The sequence below is a fragment of the Perca flavescens genome, chromosome 4 (genome assembly GCF_004354835.1).
Source record: "Perca flavescens isolate YP-PL-M2 chromosome 4, PFLA_1.0, whole genome shotgun sequence".
Lineage (NCBI taxonomy): Eukaryota > Metazoa > Chordata > Actinopteri > Perciformes > Percidae > Perca > Perca flavescens.
Window position 1 is genome coordinate 28,973,580 of NC_041334.1, and position 20,731 is coordinate 28,994,310.

General features: G+C 39.6%; 1 protein-coding gene across 2 annotated transcripts; it reads left to right on the forward strand.

The window, feature by feature from the left end:
- Positions 1–3,673: 3,673 nt before the first annotated feature.
- Positions 3,674–9,986, forward strand: LOC114554369 (adenosine receptor A1). 2 transcript variants are annotated; one of them, XM_028576174.1, is made up of 3 exons: positions 3,674–4,349; positions 7,205–7,518; positions 7,660–9,986. In XM_028576174.1, the coding sequence occupies exons 1-3, from the start codon at positions 4,009–4,011 to the stop codon at positions 8,034–8,036; spliced, it is 1,032 nt and encodes a 343-aa protein (XP_028431975.1). In that variant the 5' UTR covers positions 3,674–4,008; the 3' UTR covers positions 8,037–9,986. The 2 variants fall into 2 exon arrangements, with proteins under 2 accessions (XP_028431975.1, XP_028431974.1); XM_028576173.1 differs by having other exon boundaries at positions 7,205–7,499; positions 7,653–9,986.
- The last annotated feature ends 10,745 nt before the right edge of the window (positions 9,987–20,731 follow it).

The following is a 20,731-nucleotide window of genomic DNA, read 5'->3' on the forward strand; positions in this document are numbered from 1 at the left end:
ATCAGAAGTCTGTATCTATTTTACTGTGGTAAAGAGTTTTTGTGTCATTGAGTAAGGAATTGCTCCTTAGAAGAGCCTGCTCTATGAGAGTTTTCATGCTGTGACTGGTTGCACGCAGGCTCTATGAATCACATACTATAAATATCATAGTCAAAGATAAGACTTTTCAAGTCCTTTTAAATCTGTCGAGATAATGACAAAAAAAATCTGTCCTACACTCAATTTCTTCAGAAGTGGGATGTCCGGCTTTTACACTAAGACAATGAGTCAAACATTACATTCAGATGTTTTAAGTCAATCTGCTCAACATATAAAACCTCAGTAATGTCGTCAGGGAGGCCTCACCACCCACGTGCTGCCTGGAAGACACAGAACATCTGGTGTCCAAAAACAGTTGGACTGATTGTTTTATTTTAAAAATATGAACAAATATTTAACCAATAAACTGCAAATGAAACATGAATATTAGCCCAAACTGGATTATTTCCTGTCCTCGTGCATTTGTCCATTTGGGAAGCAAATATAGTATGATATGAACTAATCCAAGGTTACTTAACTTTAGTCATGACACTTAGATAAAATTCATCAAATCAAATCATTCTTTATTTAGTGGTAAAATGTGGCGAGCGTGTGAGGCAGCACCACTGTCAGAAACTCTCCTGTAAGTTATAGCTGTAACAAATTGTTTAGTTTGAATTCTTAGTCAGTTTAACTGTTGTTATATGGCATTAAGCTCCACCAGAAATCAAATTGTAGGCTAGATATAATATTGTGTATAATGTAAGAAAGGGATAGCCTTATTTATTTTGCAGTCAGGGGGGTCTAGGCACTCTCCGTCAATTGCGAGCTGGAAAAACCAAACTCTGGTCAGGCCAACCACATCGTGTATAGAGATGGTGGGCGGGCTTATGGCGGCTGCTGGAAACAGCGGTCTTCTGGAAGACTTGGAGTTAAGCTTTTCTTTGAGAAAAGAACAAAGAACGACACTGAAATCATTCTTAAAAAAGGAAGATGTGTTCGGAGTTTTGCCGACCGGATACAGCAAAAGTTTAATCTATCAACTAGCTTTGCTACCTTCTTCGTTGCTCTGCCTGGTTGTAGCGTTATCCTATTGAGTGCAGAGGGAATTTGAAAGACAACCGTTTATCCCGCCCCTCGGATTGAGCCCTGTCAATGGTGAGTTCCCAGACCCTACATCTGGATGTGGGTCTGGCTTGTCAGGCTAAGAAAGGGATGGATTCACCCCAAAAATCAAGACCCATTGCTTCGTTAAAGTACATGATTAAAAATATGCATATCAACCGCACACCAGTCTTAAAGTAAGTCATACACATAGACAACTGATAAGCACACACATACAGTATATACACACTCAAAGAGAAGGACAGCAAAAGAGTAGACAATTGGCTTATATTGAGCCAATATGAGACTTATCCAGGGCTTATTACCACCAATTCAGCCAAGTTCTTCATCACACTTAGTGGTAACTGTAGGAATAGATCCAAATGCACGACTCTGACAATGACAAAAGTTTCAATTTTTTTACCTGCCACAGAAAGGTAGATATAAAGAGGCGGTGTAGATTTATGAGCTGTGGCCACAAAAGCAAAAAAAAAACTAAAGTCCAAAGAGAACGAGCCAAACTTAAGAAACACAAGACTGAGAAGCAACTGAACAGACAAGATGAGGAACAAAGGGGAAAACAAGACTTAATACACAAGAGGGGGATGTGAAACTGGGCGGGGAAGGTAATCAACAAAGGTGGGAAGCACAAAAGGGTGGGAAGTGAAGAGGAATAAATCAGGAAATAGAATGACAGACACTGAAAATAACAGAAACTGAAAACGTGCGTGCCCTTTTGATGGTGAAAAAGTGCGAGGACACCTTTACCAAAATTGCCCATTCTTATACGTCATAGAGCCAAACAATTACCTTATCATGGTTTTATCTTTATTGAAATTCTTTCCAGCTTAGGAATGAAGTGTAGTATTTAATTATTTATCTGCAAGAGGTTGCTCTAAAAGTAAAAAAAACAAACATTTGCCTCAGGATTTCCATTAGTTGAGTGTCCCTGATTTTTAACGAAAAAGGATTGATGAAAGTCAGAGAGGAGTTACTGTACAGACGGATGAATGAGGACAGACATGAATCATTCTCAGACCTTCACTGTAGTCAAGGTGAGAGAAAGAGGCCTCGACAATTATCATCGTAAATAGTCCAAAGATAAAATAGTGACGCTGGGGAGGCAACTGATCAGCTATTCAGAAGGGAAATGGCTCTTGGAAAAAAGCTATTTAGGTGGCGTGAGGTCCTTGTCCTCATCGCCCTGTACCTTCTTCCTGAGGGAAGCAGCCTAAAATTGTCACTTGCTGGATGGGACTGATCAGCAACAATTTTAGCTGCCCTCCTGACTCTGGCCTCATACAGGTCACTGATTGACAGCTGCCTCTGTCCAGTCAGCCTCTCTGCTGTGCGAACAATGCGCTGCAGTCTGTTCTTCGCCGTTCTTCAGAAATGGATGTTGACAGAAGGCTTTCCACAGTGGCTCTGTAAAACCTAGACAGAACCAATCAAATAAAATGCAAATGAAGGCGCTACAGTATCTGTATGAACAGTATGTCTTTATGCTTTCCTTGTGTCATATGTTTGCAAAGTCATGCCTCTATGCAAGTTGTCTATCGGTCTCATTTGCATCTATATTGTTTGTGTGTCTTCCAGCGGAGTCCTGCTGTTCACTGAAACCAAGGTTATGCTGTCCAGTATTGATTTATTGAGCCACACACACACTCTTCTTTTTCATGTACTCTATATTTTTTTGTCTTTTTATCTCACTCAATTCTCTCATATTTCCTTCCTTTCTGTCATTACATTTGTGCAATACTGTAGGATCAACTTGTCGCTTACTGTTACACACAATCCTCATTTTCATATAAGTATACAGTGCTATATTTTATTCATGCCATCCCATCTTATCTTACATCTTATCGTCATGTTATGTTATATGACCAGTGCTCTTATTGCGGTGACTATGCTTTTATTGCTGAGCTGACCCGTTCTCTCGTCAAATATTTTATTGTACCGTTGACCCTATAATACAACTTGAAACTCTCCATCCAACACGAAGTATGTACCCATTTGTCTTCATCCAGTTTCCTTTCTGTGCATCCTCTCCAGAGTGTCAAAGCTTCACAAGTTTACACTTTGTACCCAATCTCACTTGAGCCTGCAACAAGTCACACGGAGGAAAAGCATCAGTGATATACAGAAGTGTTGATTAAATCCCCCTTTATACTCATGGTCTAAATGATGATGATTTTGCATTGCTTTAACTTTGACAATAGCTATAAGATGCACATGCAACATGAATGAATGTGTGATATTCTCCTCCTCAGTATATCCACCCCCATAGAGGGCGAGCTTTCAGTAACTTTGCAGAAAGAAGATAATCGCCTTTTAATAACAATCTGGACACACTGGGTAACATCAACTGGAATTTCACAAGAAACATTAAATAAATCGTATAAATCATGTCCAAAATATAGGAGATACACCCTGCTGGAGTAGCCTGATGGCGGAATTATCCAAATGACTCAGTTTCAGCTGGAAATGACACTATAGTTGCGACTAATTCTGCTTATTTACCCGACCATTGACACATGCCTGACATTAGAAAAAAAACACACTGTCAATCTGGGCGTTGGGAACCTGTGACTCATTCGGTATCGGTCCTGTCCCTCTGCCAGCAGGACGGCAGGGGCCACTTCATTCTCGGAATCGCTTCTTCGGACAGTATGGAGAACAAGTTCTGCGTCTTGCGCGCAGCTCTATGTCCTGGGAAATACTTCAGGGCAACAGACACTAGCCTACCTCTACCTCTGTGGGGACATAAAACATGCGACACCTAAGTCAGGGTGTCTCAGTAGGTGAACACAAACTCAAACAGGGAACTCCCTCGACGTGTTCAGGCTGTTTCTCCGCTGAGCGCACACTCTCCCAGAAACCGTGAACATGCCTTCGGATCTGTCTTCCTCTAAAGCCTTCTACATCGGGATGGAGGTGGTGATCGCCGTGTCGTCGGTCATCGGTAACGTGATGGTGGTCTGGGCTGTGCGTATTAACCGCTCTCTGAGAGATACAACGTTTTGTTTCATCGTCTCCCTGGCCTTGGCTGACATTGCAGTCGGCGCTCTTGTCATCCCCCTCGCCATAACCATCAGCATCGGACTCAAGACGCACTTCTACAGCTGCCTGCTGGTCGCCTGCACGGTGCTCGTCCTCACTCAAAGTTCAATCCTGGCGCTCCTGGCCATCGCCATCGACCGCTATCTGAGAGTGAAAATACCCATGAGGTAGGCCTAAAGGTGATTTTTTCCCCCAATATCTTGTCTCATTTGCCTTTGTGCCCAGACCGCTGCTCGGACCAAGGGCACACCACCAGAGCAGTCATGCAGGATTATCATTTTATCTCCAACCAGAAATAGAATGGAATGTGTAGTGTAAAGGTGTGTCTAATCATTTTAGTTAGTTTACAGTAACATTAGGGCTACATTAATCAGCATTGGCATCTCTGCAAGATCTCTACTGGAAACTACAGTATGGCAGGGATAAAAGCAATTATATTTTATATATATGTTCAAATTATATTTAGACTCGTTAATTCATTAATTATTCATGTATTTACTTCTTAACCCCTTAAGTATACATCTCCATCACATATACCAAATATAAGCTGTAAACTGAAACAAAGTAATATAAAGAAAATCATATATTAACTGCCCTCTTCTCAAGATGAATAAACAACACAGATTGTCTGATTGTTCAATATTTTCCTCTAAAAATAATGATACTGTTTACATGATTCTTCAAGTCTAAATATGTATTTTAGACATATAAGAGCTATTGAATTTTACATCTGTGCAGACGCCAGCTGTTTTACAGCCTGAATGTACAAGAAGCATTGGAGGTCATATATGTTGTACCTCTTTACTTCTGAACTGGTTTGTTAGTTCATGGGAAACTGACATTTCTGTTACCTGGTAACAGATATTTTTAAATTGTAGATGTTATCAGTTAGCACCCCTCTTGTCTGACCCGTAATTTTACTGAAAACTCAAGTTTCCACTTCAAGTTCGTTAATTGGACAATGAGAATGGACAGAGGATGCATGATTGGTCAATAGGCTCATGGTTGGTGGTTGATGGATTGCATAATTTCTCAAGCTGGAACCAAACATGCACACTGCACTCTGTCACTCAGAGGACATTAACAAAGGTTGCAGTGACACGGAACAATACAAAATATTGTGTAGTATGTTCTCAATATTATCGGCTTAACTGTTATTGATCAGTGTGCTGCAAGGTTTCTCAGCCCTTCTCATCACACAGTACAGAATATAGTGATGGTATAGGGTAATGAACAGAAAATATTTCACACTTTTCAAATTCAAAACAGGACAACTTTGAGTATGATGTAAAAATATGGTATTGTAATGATTCTATATATGTGTTTAATCATATTCTGTATGGTCATTAAAAAAAAGGGTGGTGGTCTGGTGCTCCCCCACAAAGAAAACTCCTTTTAAAGAGTCACAAATCTGAGACAATTACTTCTCACCGCTGATCCATTTTAGCCAGATACGCCCATCTGGACATGATCAGATTTTAAACACCAGTGAATTGTATTTTACTTTCTTGTGCTAAGTGATAATGTGAGTCAGAAATTGAATCCCTATCCCTAAACCATCCCTGGGAGTGACAGAGTTTAAAAGGCACTGATTGCTTTTTATAGCAGCGGTGGTTTGGAAGCACGTTGACATGATAAGGGTGCTGTGTGTGAGCTTTGAAAATGGCCCATGTATTGCTTCGCTGGAGGATAGGATTTAGCTTGTGGGAGATGAGGATTGAAATCCCACAGGAAAACAGATAGATGGAGGACAGTTGAGTCCAAAAAGTAATATTTGGCAGAACGGACAGCTGCTCTGTATAGAAACAGACCGCTGAGCTTTATGAGCAGCTGGACAGAGAGTTAACGCGAGAGTTAAAGTACAAAAGTCAAGATAAAAACTGTCAAATATGCCTACTCCTGACTCACTTTAAACATCCTTTGAGTTCATCATAAGTCCTGTGTTGTGTCTGCCTCACCCTAACTGAACTCCTGAGTGGTTGTGTGTGCTTTGTGTGACATAGTGAAAGGCAAAGACAACTGAGAGTAAGCAAATGAAGGGGGATGATTATTATTATTATTATTATTATTATTATTACTATTATTGTTTAGCTCTGGCACACATCTCAGTGTGTTTCTGTGTTAGTGTTAGCGAGGTCAGCCAGGAAGCAGGCGTGATAAGAAGAGAGAAAAATGTGCTTCACATGTGCTGTAAGAGAGTGAGAGTGTGAGAGTAAGAATGAGTGCCTGAGATTATTTATCCACCCCTTTCATCTGTGGAGTCATCACTTGCTCTTTAGACATAAAGGTTGAATTAGAAAAATCAACAACCAACTCTCCCACAGGAATGTTTCATGTCTTCTCGACAATGACTAATTCAGACGTGTTCAATAGCTGACCATTGTGTGGGAGAGACAGGATGGGTAACATCCTATTAGACCAAAGAACTGCAGACAGTTATGTTAGGCAACAACACACACAGTTTTCTGAACAGCAGGGATGTCTTGCTTGTGTCTGCTTTATGTTTGATTTATTTCTGAGAACACAGAAAAGAAAAGAAGATCAAACGGAATCTATGTCACCTGCTGCCATCCTACACAGAAAAGGAAATGGGGGATTACAGGGAATTACAGGACAAAATAACTGAAACAGTTTATAATACATCTCGATCCAATCAAACAACCCCACAAACTACAGGCTTAAAGCATCACTATGTAGTTTAACTTTTGAAAGTAGAAATAACTCGTTCTTTTACAAATGAAACATTTAATTCATAGGCAATAAATCACTGTTAAGTCTGTTTGAGATCGGATCTAGCTTGCATTTGGATCCGATCTGCATCTGACACATACAGTCACAAAAGTCGCATTGAAAAGACAATTGCAACCACGGCCATAGTGCTTTAGGAGTTGAAACAACACCCCAAGATAGAATTGTTAACATTAACACATAACAAGGAAGTATTTGTTGTGAATCTTCTGCAGTGAATTATATGTTGTATTGGACTGAATTAAAAACAAGATCTTCTCCCTTGTTGCCATAGCTACAAGCGGGTGGTGACTCCTCGGCGAGCTGGCACGGCAGTGTTATTGTGTTGGCTGGTGTCCATCATCGTAGGCCTCATGCCCATGTTGGGCTGGAATAACCTTCAGTTTCTCCGAGACAATGGTTCCCTGATCACTGATGACCTCTTGGTTACCTGTGAGTTTGAGACAGTCATCAGTATGAAGTACATGGTCTACTTCAACTTCTTTGGCTGGGTGCTTCCCCCTCTGCTCCTCATGCTCGCCATCTATGTTGAAATTTTCTACATGATCCACAAGCAGCTCAACAAGAAGGTGAGATCTTTGTCGTCTTGTGGTTGCTTTGTTTGATAGGCAGCAAATAGACAATTATTTTCCTATTGCTGTATTTGCTACAGACATCTTGTGAACTGATTATACTAAAGCTAAATGTATACGCTGACAAGCTTCTCCTTTATCTCTCTGTAGGTGACAGCTAGCCACACAGACCCCAGCCGTTACTTTGGCAAAGAGCTCAAGCTAGCCAAGTCGCTCGCCCTTGTTCTTTTCCTCTTTGCAGTCAGCTGGCTCCCTCTTCACATCCTGAACTGCATCACCCTCTTTTGCCCTGCCTGTGAAAAGCCGATGTTCCTCGTTTACATCGCCATCATCCTTACCCACGGCAACTCGGCCGTCAACCCCATTGTGTACGCTTTCCGTATTAAGAAATTCCGCACAGCGTTCCGTAAAATCTGGAAACAGTACATGCTTTGTCAGGATCCAGTGGGTCGGCTTCCTCAAAGAGGGAGCCAGAGAGGACAAAGTCATGAGAGAAGGCTAAGGCAGAATGATGATGATGATGATGATGTGTGACTTTTGGCAACTAATTGGATTGCTGTGTAACTGTTAAGTTTCACTCCACTGGTTCACAGAATGGACAAGACTCTGGCTTTATTTTCATGCTCGAGGGATTACTGGTCAAAACGGCCTTAATGGCATTGAAGCATGTCAGAGGGATGAAAGAGATCAGGGAACTCGATCGTGGACTGTCCAGCACACTCTAAGGAGGGCAGAATGACGAATCGGCATGGAGACATTATAAATCAGACTTTGATGTAAATAAGACTGATTGATTATTTCTCCAATGGCTGACAAAATGAAGATGATGCCATATGAGATAAGGGGCTTCTCATCAATTTTCAACACCAACCTGTTGAACTTGAATAACTACAGTAAGTGTATATCTGTAGCACATTCGGTACAAGAGTAGTGTATGCTGTATTGTATTTTTTGACCTGAATTAAAATTCATGGCCTTTTTTTAGGTGAATAATCTCAAATAGTTAAGCATTGTATTATGGGCCTCATTTACATGCTTAGTTATGTGGCCTTAAGGACAGGTCATGTAATGATAGGAACTAAGTGCATTGTGTTAATAGTGTGAATCTGGTAAACCAGTGGTGGGCAAGCAGGAAGTTTGTGCCACCAGCTGGGTGCTCTGAGATGGACACAGGATGGACTGTATGCTGGCTGCATGGATCAAAATATATCCAATTGACCAATTTGGAATTACAACACAGGATCTTCGGTGAGATGAACATGTGGTCTGACTGTGCTAATGTCAGTTGCACAGTAACCCATTAACTGATGACCCTTACAGATGTGTAGTGCTATCCAGCGCATGTGAAGGTTATGTTTTTTTTTTTACGTTTTTGAGACCATTTGACTGACAGATACTAGCTAGTAGTTGTAGCAGCTGAAAACAGCAGCCATGCTAAAAGAAAAAATACTTAATGCTCCTCTTGAAATATTTGTGGACATGGAAAATGGTCAAAAACTGTAGAGCTACCTATTAGTAACTATATAACTGTAGCTACTGTGAATCTAAGGAATGTTGGAGCTCCTCCCGTCCAATAAGCTTCATTAGATCTGGGTAATAATAATTTTAACCCTGTAATGTACCTCTACTGTACATGTACCACCAGGTCCACATGTACCACCAGGTCCACATGTACCACCAGGTCCTTTCCACTACCAGCAGGTGTTTTCAACTTTTTACACCCCCCCACCCCAAAATAAGATCATTTGAATTAATACATGTTGAGATGGGACTGCTGACAATTATAATATGTACTGTATGTAACTAGAAGATACTGTATAAAATTCACCTCACTAAGCCAACACCTGTTTATCTCTGACACGTCCTCTTACAGCTGTTGATTGAGTTGGCAAATTGGGAAATCCATCCTTCAAGCATCTCATTAGATTTTTTTAATGACAAATGGAGACAGGAAGGTAAGTAACAAATGTAACAGCATATGGTGAGCCCTGATCTAAATTCCTAATGCTGTACGTGCATTGGCAAGTGGAAGCATCAAAACCCACTCTGTTTATGACAGAAATAGCATCTCACTATCTCCCCATGCTTCTCTGTATCAAGGCTAAAGCCATCAGTGGTGAGGGGCCATTTTTTTTTGTTCCAACATTGATCTTCTGTCACTTGACAAAGAGAGCTTCTCGTGTAAATAATTGAGGAGGTTATGAGGGTGTAGAAGTCCAGGGGTAAGGTAAGACAGGGTGGAAGGATTATTCGGTTTACAAGGGAACCAGAAGGCAAGAGTGCAGCTGAGGAAATTATCAAGAGTTTACGTCTCTGTGGAGGTCAACAGAGAGGCCACCATGTTGCTTTCCCATCAAATAAACAGGCCTGTTAATGTGACCCTGTTGATGTCTGTCTTAACTTCTGTGGCATTGTGTACATATACAGTAGTATACACACACACACACACACACACACACACACACACACACACACACACACACACACTTTGTCAGACTAGTGTACTCACTGTATTTCCAATGCTGCTCTTGTAATAATGTTTCTGTGTGATTCTTTTCTCGCTTTGTGATCCTGTGAAATTCTGTTAAAGCCACTATGTGCAGAATTTGATATATACTGTATAGCCTACAAGACATGTACAAAATATAGCATATTTCCAATTATTTTTCTTTGTAGAACAATGAGAAAATTGGTGCAAAGTTTATTTGTTCCTTTCTGCCCATTCATTCTGTCCTCTGGTCAGACCAATTTATGCGTGGGTGACTGGGTGAACATGTCTAACACAGTGTCTTTTTTATACTACCACTCGGGGGCGCCATCAGGCATTTTATTTTTTATTTTACACATTGTGGCTTTAAGTTCTGTTTCTGTTTACTTTGACTGAACCAGTGTGATAAATTAAACATGAAAATATATTCTATAGCTTAAATAGTGTACATGTAGACACTGTTCAAAAATTAAGTGCTGGAGGTTCAGAGCAGTACGTGCTAATGTGGTGAATAAATATATAAATCTAGGTCAATTATGGAGTCACAACATGAAAAGCGGACTCTTAATCTTGGCTGAATGTAAACATTATTTCATTGCAGTATATGTTGACTGATGTACTGTTGGAAAATACACTCAAAAACAAGAGAAAGATAATAAAGTTGCTTTTATGGACGCCGACTAAGAATTTGATTACAGGTGTAGTTTCGATAAAGTTTTGAAAGTTCTTTGTAGGTTGTAACAATGCATCATATATCAAATATCTCTTTCTCTGTTTCTCACTCTTTCTGTCCAAACACACTCTCATAAAGACAAGTCAAGTTTAGGTATAGCCTGAAATCACACAATCTTCAAATTGTATGACATCTTTATGATACAAAAACATAAGTCAGTGTCTATTATGAAATACTTTTACACATGATCTTATAAATTGACAATAATGAGATGTTTGTTTTTTAACTTTATTTTTTTATATAAAAATTTTATCCAGGGGAATAATGAAACGTTTTTTCACAGCAGTCATTTTGACTTGTCAACCACAGGTATCTCCAATAACATTTATTGTGTCACTGCAGTGGAGGGAGCCATGTTATTGGATCCACCTGTGATTTTCCTGCTTTTACAAGTCAAAATGTATCCTGAATGTCATTCATTTGGGAACAATGATGCTGGCAAAGCTATCAAGGTTCAGCTATGTTCTTATGGCAATAAACTTAAGCTTCATTGTATAAATAAACTTTTTGACGGTTTTTGTTGTATACAAATGAGGTGTTTATATGGTAAGGATGCCCCCTGGGCGCCTCCCTAGGGAGGTGTTCCAGGCACGTCCAGCTGGGAGGAGGCCTCGGGGAAGACCCAGGACTAGGTGGAGGGATTATATCTCCAACCTGGCCTGGGAACGCCTCGGGATTCCCCAGTCGGAGCTGGTTAATGTTGCTCGGGAAAGGGAAGTTTGGGGTCCCCTGCTGGAGCTGCTCCCCCCGCGACCCGACACCGGATAAGCGGACAAAGATGGATGGATGGATGGATGGATGGTGTTTATACTTATTCTAAATGAAGCCCCCTGATTATGATACTTTTAAATGGAAACACAGACTTCAGTGTCTGTTGGAACTATCGATCCTTTAAATAGAGATTGCACATCTTTCTAGGGGCAAATATGATTTTCCTCTGTAGGGTACCCTACAAAGCCCAAGGCCCCGTTTACACGAAGGGAAGACGCAGATATTTTTCTGCGGTTTGGCCTCTCATTTACACGAAAACCCTGTTTTTATCACAGAAAACGATTATTTCTAAAAACTCCGGCCAAAGTGGAGATTTTGGAAAACTTTGTTTGCACGTTTGCATGTAAACTGAGACAAACAGAGGTTTAGGCAGCCGAGAAAGAGAAAGAGGACGTGATTGGTTGCTGTTGAGCAGAGGTTGAAATGTTCGTTTATGAAAATAGCCGGCCACGTGTAAACGTAGCATTAAGCTGTGGACCTGCCTCCCAGCTGGTTTCCTACCAGGTGGCTTGCTTGGTCCAGAACTCCCCCATGTCTCACAGAGTTATGGTGCGTTCCTTTTGTCCACCAAAGTCGATTTACGAGTTGTTTTCCGGAGTTACAAACCGGAAGTTGCAAAAAGAACGCCACCGAGGTCGTATATACAACTCGTCAAGTCGTCGGAACTCAGAGGACCCCGAGTTCACTTTCAAAGATGGCTACGTCGTGCATAACACGTAGTAAACATTGTGGTTTTCTACAATTTTAAGCACTTTTGTCTTTGTTGTAACCAAATGAAGAAGTCGTACACATAGCACTTTATACTGCTACCTATTGGCATGTCGCTACAGTCTTATTAGGAGTTAAAATACCGCCTGATTAGTTATTTTGTAGCTTGTGCAGCTAAAATTGGCTAGAGACGCTCGGTTGCTATATGACAACAACGGCTTTAAGCCGAGTCTGGAACAGAAAGCAGAGCAGTAGCCCAACGTTAATGTTAATCAAAACGTAATTTTCATGTATCAAACTGTGAAATATATGTGTGTAATATGTCAATAACTGGGTGAATAGAATCTTAAATGTTACTAAAAATGTTACAAAAATCCATCTTTTCTCCGACTCGTAGTATTGTGTGACAAAAAGAACGTAACAACCCACGGTTACTCGTTTTCCGCCATGGATGTGACGTTACACTCGAGCTACTAGTCACGATTACAAGACAAAAAGAACGCACCATCAGTGTTAAGTTGGTGCAGACTGCCAAAGAGTAGCACAGGGAGAGGTGTTGCTGTGCAGACAGATCGACTTTGGGAGTGGTCGTGAATATCTGCTACAGGCCAAGAACGCAATGGCTGTGTAATACTTCAAATAGATGACAAGTCTTTAAACATACCTTTTTAATGGTGCATACAATACTAAGCTACTAAAATAATTTATGCATCATGTTTATGGCACAGTGAATCCCCAAGCATAACTGTATCTATGGATGGCTACCTTACCTATAGACTAGTAAGCCTATCATCAATGTTGTGTAAATAAAAAAATAAAAAAAGATGTCTTTACACATATGTTGGATTCACGTTAATGTATATTTTCAGACATATTAAAATTTTATATTTTTTATTATTACTATTGAACAATAATTTGGTGGCCCTGCTGCAGCAACTCTTGAGGACCCCCTAGGGCTCCCTGACCCCCCTGTTAAAGATCTCAGCAATACACTATGGCTGGCATATTTCACACTGGCATCTGGTGATTGAAAGTGGTCAGTGCTGCACTCTGTTGGTTACTGGGCAGTAGTGAAACTACATATGAGGCAACACAGGCCTGTCGAGAGAAAACTTAAAGATGAAAAAAACTAGTTTTAATGTGATGTTGAAAAAAGAGAGTTCAGGTCTGTGTACTACAAAGTCTACAAAAAAACAATGTCAACACTCGCTTATCTAATCTTATTTGTGTAGGGCTGGGTACCGAACGTCGATACTTTTATGGTATCAAAAAATTCTTTATTTTTCGGTGCCAAAATTCGGTTCCAAAAGCGTCTGAGCGCGTAAGCGCAAGCTTATCTGTTCTCTCTGCATAGTGACACAGAGCGGAGCTCCGACCGACACACACACACACGCACACGGAGAGGTGCGGACGGAGTAAACTGTCTGCAGTTTTGTTGAAGTCACAGAGAGTCACGGTTGGTTTCAAGTGTGGTTACAGTTTTTTAAAACTTCACTCATACAGCGTTTGCTGCGATATGATAATAATGGCGAGCCGAAAGCGGTCGCGGTGCTGTTGACGTTACACTTCCTCTTACAAGCAGCCACAACGGTGGTTTCTCTGCCCTGATGACTGACTGACAGGCTGAGCTTGCAAGGCAAGGCACTTTAAATAATGTTACTCTGAGTGAGCAGTTTTACCAGAATTTTGATAACACAATTTTTTTTGTTTTGCTTCACAATTAAGGTGGAAAATAAAAGCTTTGTGTTTAATGTATTTTTGTTGATGTTGAAATGGATTTTAAAACATATGGTATCAAAAAAAGTATCATTAGGAATCAGTATCGAAATTGGCACCGGATCGAAAGATTCTGAACAATACCCAGCCCTATATTTGTGTAACTAATTGACGAAGACATAACACAATAATACAGATTTAATGGATATGTAACACGATTGTCTGTGGTCAGTATCAGATAAAAACCATAGATAAAAATATATGTCGTAACTAACTCATTTCATCTTCACAAACTTCATCAAGTCTCAAACAGTTAATTGTGGAGAGCTTTTGAATGGCATATGTTTTGACGTTGATAATAAGCTTGTCTCTGTATTTGTAGCATGTTTGAATGGAAAATTTGACTTATTAGCTTATTAGTTTTGTTTATAAAATGCTAACATGCTTGTGATGAAATGAAAAAAAAGCATAATATCTCAATGTCAGATCCAGAATTTAATAATTCACAAATCATTTTTAAAGTTTCACATTTTTATTGAAATCATTAAATTACAAAAACAAAAGATGCCCCTTTTAATCAAGTTTTTAAACGCTGCGAATAAACGTCCTGCCTATAAAACATTTAATTTAAATGATTTTATGGACTTTGTGTTCCTATAACCCTGCACATGTCTGTACAACCACTGTCCAAGCCAATGCATTTTTAACTTGTTATCAAGAAATAGGATATCAAAGTTTCCAAATATACCAAATATGTCCCACTTAAAGTTAAACCAACATGTATAAAGCAATACATATAAAAAATACATATAAAGCATGTGTACATTTGGCTTTGAATATTTCATTATTACACTATGTGATTAAGACATTTTGCAGACCTTTAAGAAAATCAGGGATCATAGCCTTAGACATATAAGAATACCCGTATACATTTTGTGGGAAAAAGGAAGCATCAAAAACACATTTAAGTACTTGAAATCACAGCTTGATTGAGCCCCCAAAATGGCATATCCTGATCCAGTACACACATTTCAGACACATGGATGCCAAAGTGTGAACATAGTTGGTTTAACAGCTTAATTGCTGTAACCTTTCACTTCAGCAATTACAATAGCAATGAATTGGCAAGAGCCCTTCTGGCACTGATTTGTAAACTAGGCAAGCAAAAAGAAACACATCAGCCAAACTAAATAATTTAAACTGAAGCTGTGGTAGGCAGTTTATTTTTGGCATTGTTGGGCAAAAATTCCATAATTTTCAGCATATTGTAATTGAAGTGGTATAGGAGATTTCTTTGCACATGCACGTTCTTTCCAGGCCCCCAAAAAGTGCGCCAAGCTTTGAAGCCAATTTGACATAGTGGCCAGTAGAATTGCAACTTCCGGGTCCGTAGCGTGATTTCCTCTGGCCCAAAAATACTTTTTTTTGAGTGTCACAACCCCTGTGAAATGATTCGTTTTACTATCCGAATTTGATCCGTTCAGTCCGATAACATTTGGAAAGTCTTAAAGTACCGCACAAGTTAGCGGAGCGCTAAATGATAAGTAGCCGGCTTGGCCAGTGGAGTTCTGTAGCGCGTATGCTCTATGGGCCCCATTATGTGGAAGCAGCGCCAATCATTTATGCTATCTGGATGAAATATTAGTAGATTAGATCCTGTGCATGCCTGTGCTTGTCTGATGGGAGGGGATAGACAGAGAGGGGAGAGGGAGAGCTATAGTAAGAGGTCTCGCACTACTTTAAATTCTGGCTTTTTTTTATTTTTTATTCTGCCTCCTGCAGCTTTAATATTAAATTAATTTAGTGAGAAATGCAGAAGCCCCATAGATGAACCCACATGCATGAAAAATAAATACCCAAAATTGGAGCCTACACCACTGATCACTCAGAAAACTCCTCTGAAGACAATCAAGAACCATTTGATACTAGTGCAAGCAGTGACGTGTTGGAGAATAACTCCAGTAGTATCATGTTGTCAAATGAAGTGTCTTCTGATGAAAATTCATTCATGAGAATAAAAGTGACTTATTTAAATTGTTTGTTTGCTTTACAATAATCTACTTAGATGACTATTTTAGTTATTTATCAACCAATGCAAGTCAGTGAGAAGGGAAACAATTTCAATGGCAGCTGCAATCCTTTTAATCAACTCCCATAAACTGCATCACTAGAACATGGGGTTAGCACCAGATTGTATAAAACAGAAACTCTATGTGAAAGCACTGAAATTCTAAAGAAGAGATTTAGTGTGTGATTTGATGTCTGGCTGTGTGATAACAGAACCCTGAACAGCCAGATTACAGACACAGATACAGATGGCTCCACAAGGTCATCAGGTGGATATTCTTGTTCAGGTAGGCGTTCATTACAGAGAGGCTGGTATGGTAAGATTCAGTCTCAAACGTCTTTCACTTTGTCCTGAAACAAACCAAACAAACACAAAATTACAGATACAAAAATGTAATAAATATATGTATAAATCTTCTTTTAAAGCTTTAGTGCGTAACTTTTTGATATTAATGAACGTCCGTTACATTCAAGCCATTGCCAAATGAGTTGCTAGCTCATTAAGACTATCACCTCCACACAACTCTCTCTGTATTTCTCAGTATGGCTGTGTTCAGAAGATTGTGTCGTCCTGTGACTTTCCCGCGCAGAAGCTCGAGTGAAGATAATTACCTCTTCTGAAGAGTCCATCATGATTTTTTTAATCTTGCGTGACCTCCTTGCCTACTAGCAACCGCGTGGAGGAGGGGGGGGGGGGGGGGGGGGGGGGGGGCGCGTGCGCGATCACAGAAGGCTTGTATCATGTGGACGCGCTGACAGTGTTGTCATTACTTAGAATTCCTCATGGGGGAGACAGAAACTACGCACTATAGCTTTAACTGCATGGTGCCTCAATGTGTGGATACAAAATATGACATTGTGCAGAAGACTCATAACACTAATGTTTGGTACCGCTATACTAATAATTGGTTTTACTGTATATTCGAGCAGTATGCAGGATACAGACACAAATACAAATCCTAACAAAACATCGTACAGAACATCTGGTCAATGTCTGTTTAAAACGTAGGTGGCTGGCATGTTTCAGGTACTGCACTGGGTTGCACCAGCTATGTGTAAGTTTGCTCTATCTGTCTGTGTGGTGTCTTGTTGACTTCTGTCTGTATAGTTTAACCTGTACTAATGTCTTGCGGCTTCCTGCTGCTCTGGTCTAAAATCATCTGGCCAAAAGGACTACAGTTGAAAATTAGCCGGCTGGCTAACACTGACACATTTACAGAAATGTTGATTAATGTGTGTTGTCCTTCATAAATTGACATGGCTTTGTAACTATGAGTTATTTTGAAACTAAATTTACTACTAAAATTGGATCGCACCACGACTACTTAATATAGGATAGCCCAACTAGTTTAGACGTAACATCATCAAAACTAAGGAAAGTAGCCAATTGACGATCAAAGATAGTTCCATCAACAGCTTTCTGGCTGGCATGGCCACTTGGCATTGTAGTAAGCTAGATCAATATTAAAATATCGTATCAATAAATCTCTCCTTGATCTTTCTCTACTGGATTAGGGTGTTGCAAAATGACATGCAATTAATGATAAAAACAAATGATGCTGTGTGCCAGAAACACTGCTGTTTTACCATCAGAGAGTATAATTTTGTGGGATTTTATGATTGTCACCTACCCTAGGGGTATGTGTAACTATTTAGTTAGTTGTAAGAGTTAGGTTATTACTTTTCTCTTACTTTAGTAATGAATAAATAGTAATAATTCACGTTATACCTAGGCTAAGTTAAAGCTTACACACAGCTGGTGCAACAGGCTGGTGATATGAAGAAATGTGATCCAGGAAATGTACTTTGAATAATAGATCCATAACTAAGGCTTATCAGACAGCAAAACACACAGCACACAGTGGTTCATAACATTATAAGACAGGTATTTACAACCCTAGAAAGTCATGGTGTGACAATCATTTTATCTATTCTATCTCTCTGGAGTTTACTTATTGTAAATATATATATATATATATTATATACTGTATTCTACTGTACTATAGTAAGCTTGTCTATTTCCTGTAGAGTCAAAGCAGAAAGGTCTAGTCAAATCTGCCCTAATGCAGCCGGTTAAATAGGTTTAGAACATTCAGTTTCATTTCACATGTCACGTTAGGCGTGGTGGTTTATAAAAATTGAAGAGGAAGCACTTGGACTAAAGAATAGTTTCTTTTAAATGAAAACAAACTCAACTTGCATGACATGTACTATAGTGACGGAAAAACACCTCCGAAAATCATCTAGATCAAAAGTGTTATTTCTTAAAGAATTAAAGAGCTAATCTAAATCCTTTTCTCCTCTTATGTCAGAAGTTGATTGTCTGTTTAAAACTGTTATATTGCACTTAAACGTCTGTGGTGGCACAATGTGAAAGGTAACTTCCTGGAATGAAATCATTTAGTTTGTGCAATATTTGCACCACTGGGTTTGATGTACACATATCAATGTCATACTATGAACACTCATCCGGTGCAAAGGGCTGGTGCAGTGGTTCAAAACCTTGACCCTTGCAACAATTAACATCGTATTAATCTCATCAGAAACCTCAAGTCTCCTTTACTTTTATATTGTAGTTTCCCAGCTGTCCTTACCTGTGCAAGTGATCACAATTTAGAAAATAAATATAAGAAAAACATTCTTACCCATCCACCTTGCCGAGTCACCCATGAAACCACACTTGGTCTTCCCAGGAATGCAGTCATGGCACTTTGGACCTTAAATTTCAGATCTGGGGAGGATTTAATAACATACAGCCCGAAGGCCACCGAGGCCCTGATCAGCTGCATCTCAGAAGCCACTTCAGCCCTCTGAGAGACCTGAGTCTGGCACAAGGTCTCCATGCTATGGCTAAACGCTGCTTCAAAGGCCTGGGGAGAGATGAGACAGGGGTCAAGAAGATATTATAGAATAGGAAATTCAATATCAAGAACAAATATATAAATTTTCCCTCATGATTGTCCCCATTAAAATGTTGACACTTCAAAACTTAGACAAACAACACCATAATTATCTGCAAGGTTGGGAAACACTTGAAGTAGATGAGACAACATGTAGTTTTTTTTATTATTATTATTTGGATGAATTCCTCTTTGACATGTCGTATTCCGACAATTAATAATGAAACTACATTTCAACCCATTTGCACAACAATAGTAACCATAAGAAAACTAGTATACGTCTACAAAAATTAGTGTGTGTGTGTGTGTGTGTGTGTGTTTGTGTGTGTGTGTGTGTCCAGAAATGATAGATAGATAGGTCTTTATTGTCATTGTATGCGATACAACAACATTTTGTTGGAACCATCCTCTCCAAGTGCTTCCTCTACCCATAAGTGTCAAAGAATGTACATAACATCTGATCCTGTGAATTCCACTGATGGATTCATATACAATAAGATAAGCCTTAATTGATTCCCAGAGGGACAATTCAGTGTCACAGCAGCTAAATGATATAATTAAGTACAGTTAAATAGAAAAAAATCTAATATAATATTAAAAGTTTATAAAATAAGTATCCTAAAGAAATATAAAATATAAAGTATGTTCAGTGCATGTACCTCATTTGCTGCTGCTTTCTTCAGGTCAGTAAGTGCAGTTTGAAACCGGGGGTCATCATTCAGGGCATCAGCCACACTCCTCAGTTTATCAGCTATCTGAACTGGGTCAAAATTGTCATCTGAAAATACAAACGAAAAAACATGCATAATCTCAGATTAGCCGTCAGTAACAGCAAGCTAAATATCTGCATTTACTTTACTTTAAGCCAAACTTTTAAGGCCTAACCGAGGGGGGGTTTCTCAGCCCACCTAGCTTAACAACAACACAAATTGCACTGCATTCACAAAAGAAAACAAAAACGAATTATACACCTTATCTCGTAATTATGTGTTACCATATCCCATAATTATGAGAAAATATCTCGCAATTAGGCTACGAGACAAATTAAGGTAGCCTGGGAACTATTGTTAATATTAGTATCACAACACTGCGCATGCATCTCAAATCTTAAGTATTGTACAGATGGAAAGACCAGTCCGCCCTGCTGGACTCGCTCTCTAACCCTATTAAAAGGAAATAAAGGCAGATAAGATTACACTGTTTAATCGTGAAGCATAGCTAGGTTAGAGGCGATTTATTACTATACCTTAACTTTCATCGTAATAACGAGAGCTGATCTCGTTATTATGAGATAAAACTCATGAGCTAAGGTGTCTAACTTCTTTTTCTTTTGTGAATACAAGCGCTTCCGCAACGTAACTAACGCACCATGAAAACAAATGAAAATGAAAGTTCACTTAATGAAGTGTTGTTTAAATTTAATGTTAATTGGACTTGGGTAAATAATGTATGTTGCTATTCTGTCCTCTACTGTAACTACAGTACTACAGTTATCAGTCAACGTACCCCCACGTTATACAGACACATACAGTTCCATATCTCTCTCTCTCTCTCTCTCTCTCTGTCTCACGCACACACACAATCGCATTATATCATACACGGACACAAAAAACAAACTAACCGTTGCTCGCTGTTATGCTGTCAACCTCCAATCCAGCATCTAACAGACAACGAGAATGATACTCTTCCTCGTCTTCAAGCAGATATTTGATTATTTGACTCGTCTGCCACTTGACGATGTCTTCACTTGGAGCCATTGTTGCTTTCATACAGCTGACAGACCGAGTGATGCGCGCGCAGCCGCAAGGACCAAGGTTTCTTGAACTTCCGGTTTGCACGTTTACAT